Genomic DNA, 4,246 nt, shown 5'->3' on the forward strand with positions numbered 1-4,246 from the left:
ACGGCAAGAAGGAGCCTCTCGCACCGACTTGATACTTAAATTTTCTCCCGACGTAACATCTCGAGCGTAACGAATCAATTGGTCGCGAATTATCGTTCCCAGCTCGCGCGCTTGCTACTATTCGCCATTCGTTCGTGAATTATTTGCGCGCGGCTATCGTATATCAGATAATAAATCCACTAACTACAGACATCATGATATCTGACCATCTCCTGTGTCGACTTTAACATCACAATCTGATACACAGTCGATATCGGCAAAACTTATACCGACGTGAGTCCGTTTCATTGGAGCCCGCGCAAACTTCCAGCCAGTCACTCGTTGTACTCCGCTCATTTTCCCACGAGCTCAGTAGGCCAATTCACTAACTTTACAACGACAATGTCAGCTGGTATGCCGTTGCGCAGCTTTCCTATCATGCATTACACCTATACCGCGCAACGACAACGCAACGATAACAATAACTGTCGTTAAAGCTTGATCTATAATATGTCCTTTGCTTCCTGCTTCATTCTGACTAAAAGCCTAAAGCTCATCTACAATGAGCTCTTCGCTTTCTGTTTCTTTCTGATTCAAACTTTAAAACATTATCTACAACGTGATCTTCGTTTCCTATTTCTTATTCTTTAACTTTTTCTAGCTCAAGGTTTAAATCAGAAAGAAATAAAGAGAAAGAAACAGGAAGCAAAAAGCACATTGCAGATTAAGCTTAAGTTTTAAGCCAGAAGAAGACAGAGAACAAGAAACAAAAGAAAAGAATTGTAGATTAAACTTAAGAGCGCATTCCTTGGCAGAAAAACAGAAAGGCAGAATCAGAACTCGTGCTGTTACAAAAGCGGGAACTAATCGACTACCATCTGACACCAGCAAGATTAGCTTTTGCTTTTCTGCTTTCTGCTCTTCTGCCAAGGTGTGAATGCGCCCTAAGAGTTACAGAACCGGCCTACAAGCGAGTTCGAGGAGTCTTGCCGTCAACGATCGCTTGTTGAGGTTTCATGTCGAGTCGCGATTCGGCAATCGTATTGTTGCGCCGGACCGATATCGAGATCAATATCGATGATCCCGGCGCGGGCTGAAGCAAGGGAATTGCATGATCGGTGCGCAAACGAGGCATCAACGAAGAAACGAGAGGATCGCATTCGGGCTACCGAGCCGAGCTGACGTTTTGGACAGCGGGCGATTGCGAGAATATAAATATGAGTGAAGGAGACTGCATATTTGCAGCATCCACACTTTCGGTATGTACAAGTTGCCTAATTCAAATGCTTTTAAACTAGGCAAATATTACTGAGAGAAAATTGATATTTACAAGTACACTGTTTGGTATTTACAACTATAATCATACAGAGAAATAATTACTATAAATTATGGTCAAGATAACCATTTTTTAGTCAATTATACTATAATTTTAGTTATAATAATCTTCTATGCATGTTACTACTACTATCTTCGGTGTGGACAACCAAAAAATATAATTGGTGTCAAATTAGGCCTCAACTATATTTTTTGGTTGTTCCAACACGATAATAGTAGTAATATGCATATAAGATTATTATCACTAAAATTATAGTACAATTAACTAAAAAATGGTTGTTTTGACCATAATTTATATTAATTATTTTTCTGTATGGTTATAGTTACAAATACCAAACATTTTTCTCTCAGGGCACTAATTGACAGCTTAAGATTTTACTTTAGAAATTTAGTTTTCTCGTCACATATCGAGCAATACTCCTATTTATTTTTGCGCGTAGTTTCATTGCGCGAAAGCACTTGTGATTTTGCAACCAATACGATGTAAATTTTGCAGAAGAAGGTCAGTATTCTGTCGGTAAAGTTGTCAGTATTCCCTTAAAAGCGGGAAGTTTCCTAGTCGAATTCAAGTGAAGTCTCCCAGCGATAAGGAAAGTCGATCAAACCTCTGCTTATGTTTCTGCACGGATAATTCGCCAGCCTATCGCCCCAAAGACATCCGGCCAACGAGTTCCACAACGCATTGTATGTATATACGCACCGATCGTAAAACCTAGCAACGTTGGAGGCCGTAATTTCTTGGCAGGGGGAGGGGGGGGGGCGGGAGAAAAATATTACCGGAGATTAGAAGCGGGATTGTACCGTTCGCACACGTCGACAAATGACATGGCGATTCGGCTGCATTGAGCCGGTTTTGGCTCGGACACGGCTAGAGGATCGATGAGAATCCGCGCGTCGTAAACGCACATAAACCCATTGTGCTTCCCGCGTCTCGGAGACGAGTCCGGGAAAAATCGCGTTCCGCTCTTTTTCCTTCGAGAACACCCGCCTCGCTCGTCCTCCTCCTCCCCCACTTGCCTCCTTGGACACGTCGCCGTAAAAGTCGCCACACATAGCGAGCGTGATACCAACATTCGCTGCTGCATGCCTGCAGTTTCGCGCGCGCTTTCGGAGCGATCGTTACGTAAATGCATAAGGTAGCGTGTAAGGTAGTGCTTGGGATACTAGTAGTAGTATTGCCAGTAGTAGCAGTAACAGTAGTAGTAGTAGTACTAATAGTAACACGCGACAGAGGGAGAATTTCATAGTAAGAATTACTGTAGAATTTTGCAGCCGAGGAATAGATTGAAATTCTCCAATGACTAATCATCTTTCATTTCGTATGTTCGTACTTCTATTTTAGGAACTAAAATGTATTGTTAAGGCTCCTTGTACCTCGCTGGCCATGTCGGATTTGTGACGTCAGAAGCGAGGAATGACGTGCTGACAAAAGTTGCGCACCATTTCTGAACAAAGATAAATATGGACGAAAGAACATTTGAGGTTACTTGAGCATACAAAATTGTCCCAAAGGTACCTCTGATGATCAATAAATAATCGTATAATAAATGATGAAATAAGACATGTGAAATGATGAAATGTTTTATCTGCATGTCTCATTTCATCATTTATTACATGACTATTTATTAACCGTCATAGAAAAGGAACCTTTCGGACAATTTTACAAGTATGCTCAAACGGTCTCAAGTGTTCTTTCGTCCATATTTATCTTTATTTAGAAATGGCATGCAACTTTCAGAATGTCGTTCCTGACGTTACAAATTCAACATAGCCGCGGCGAGATCTTTTTTTAAGGAGCCTTAAAAAAAGATTCGTTATATTTCTAGTAAAATTTACTATATCCCTTAGCAAGATAAACTTTACTGAGAATCTATTCCTGCGTTACTAAAAATAGTAAAACTGAACTTAAAAATAGTTTATATATGATATAAAGAACTATAATATTCTGCCCGGAGAAGTCTCCAGAGAGTGCAGAGGAGAATCAGACTTACCCGGCCGGATAAGCGACCAGCTCGCTCGTCGCGTCGCAGTCCAGGGCTGCATTGCTGGAGACTGTTACGCCCAGGACGCGTTCCAGCTTGATCTGAAACAGAGGGACGAGAAACTCGATGAGCACTCTCGCGAATATTTTGTCAAAATTCACGTTAGTCGATAAATTAATGAATAATAGTGTAGCTGCGCTTGGCGTGAGACCGCGATTTAATTTCCGAAATAAGAAAGTAGGCTCGTTTCGACGGGAGCAGGCTTTCGAGGTTGGCGATTTTTTGCGGAACTTGATTTCGCCGGAACATGACTGCCGATCGAAGTGGTAGTATTGTGGTGTTAATAAGCCAGTAACGTAGTGGTAATAACGAAATGTAACAAGTTTATTCTCTCTGACAATAAGTGCGCTCTCCAAAGGACACAGTCTGATCTGCTTTTCCTTGCCGCTGCCGTCTTTTATACCTTCCACACGCATACTCTCACTCACACAATAAGTTTTTTTTTATTCGACGCTCTCTAAAATAATAGAAACTGCGCTCCCAAAGTCGCCGCCATCAAACAGCGCCGAACGTTGCTACATCTCACTAGACGCCGCTAATCTCTCTTTGGAGACGCCGCCGTCTCCACCGCGCGAAGCTGCCGCTTCTATCAACGACGCCGAACTCTTACAGCGAACGCTACATCTCTCTCTCTCTCTCTCTCTCTTCGACTTATAGCTTGCCTATATTCGGTATCCTACAGTATCGTGCAAAGGAAGAAAAAAGAAAAACAGCTGCTGCGAAACACATCTCGTAAATATCTCATAAATGTAAATATCTATGCGGTTGTGCGCCGCGAAAGAGATCGCGCACGCCAGCCAGTAAACGGTGGCTAGGTAAACGAGGCTCCCTCTCTCTCTCTCTTTCTCTTTCTCTCTCTCTCTCTCTCTCTCTCTCTCTCTCTCTCTCTC

At 42.3% G+C, this 4,246-nt stretch overlaps 1 protein-coding gene across 1 annotated transcript in view; it reads right to left on the bottom strand.

The window, feature by feature from the left end:
* Window positions 1-4,246, bottom strand: part of LOC116842398 — an 87,752-nt gene that overhangs the window by 42,957 nt on the left and 40,549 nt on the right. Inside the window, exon 2 of the mRNA XM_032811570.1 lies at window positions 3,306-3,397. Coding sequence (XP_032667461.1) covers window positions 3,306-3,397 — 92 coding nt within the window. The remainder of the gene's footprint in view (window positions 1-3,305; window positions 3,398-4,246) is intronic.

Source organism: Odontomachus brunneus, unplaced genomic scaffold (assembly GCF_010583005.1).
Source record: "Odontomachus brunneus isolate Ranch 3 - 2012 unplaced genomic scaffold, Obru_v1 Obru_scaffold_025, whole genome shotgun sequence".
In the NCBI taxonomy this organism is placed as follows: domain Eukaryota; kingdom Metazoa; phylum Arthropoda; class Insecta; order Hymenoptera; family Formicidae; genus Odontomachus; species Odontomachus brunneus.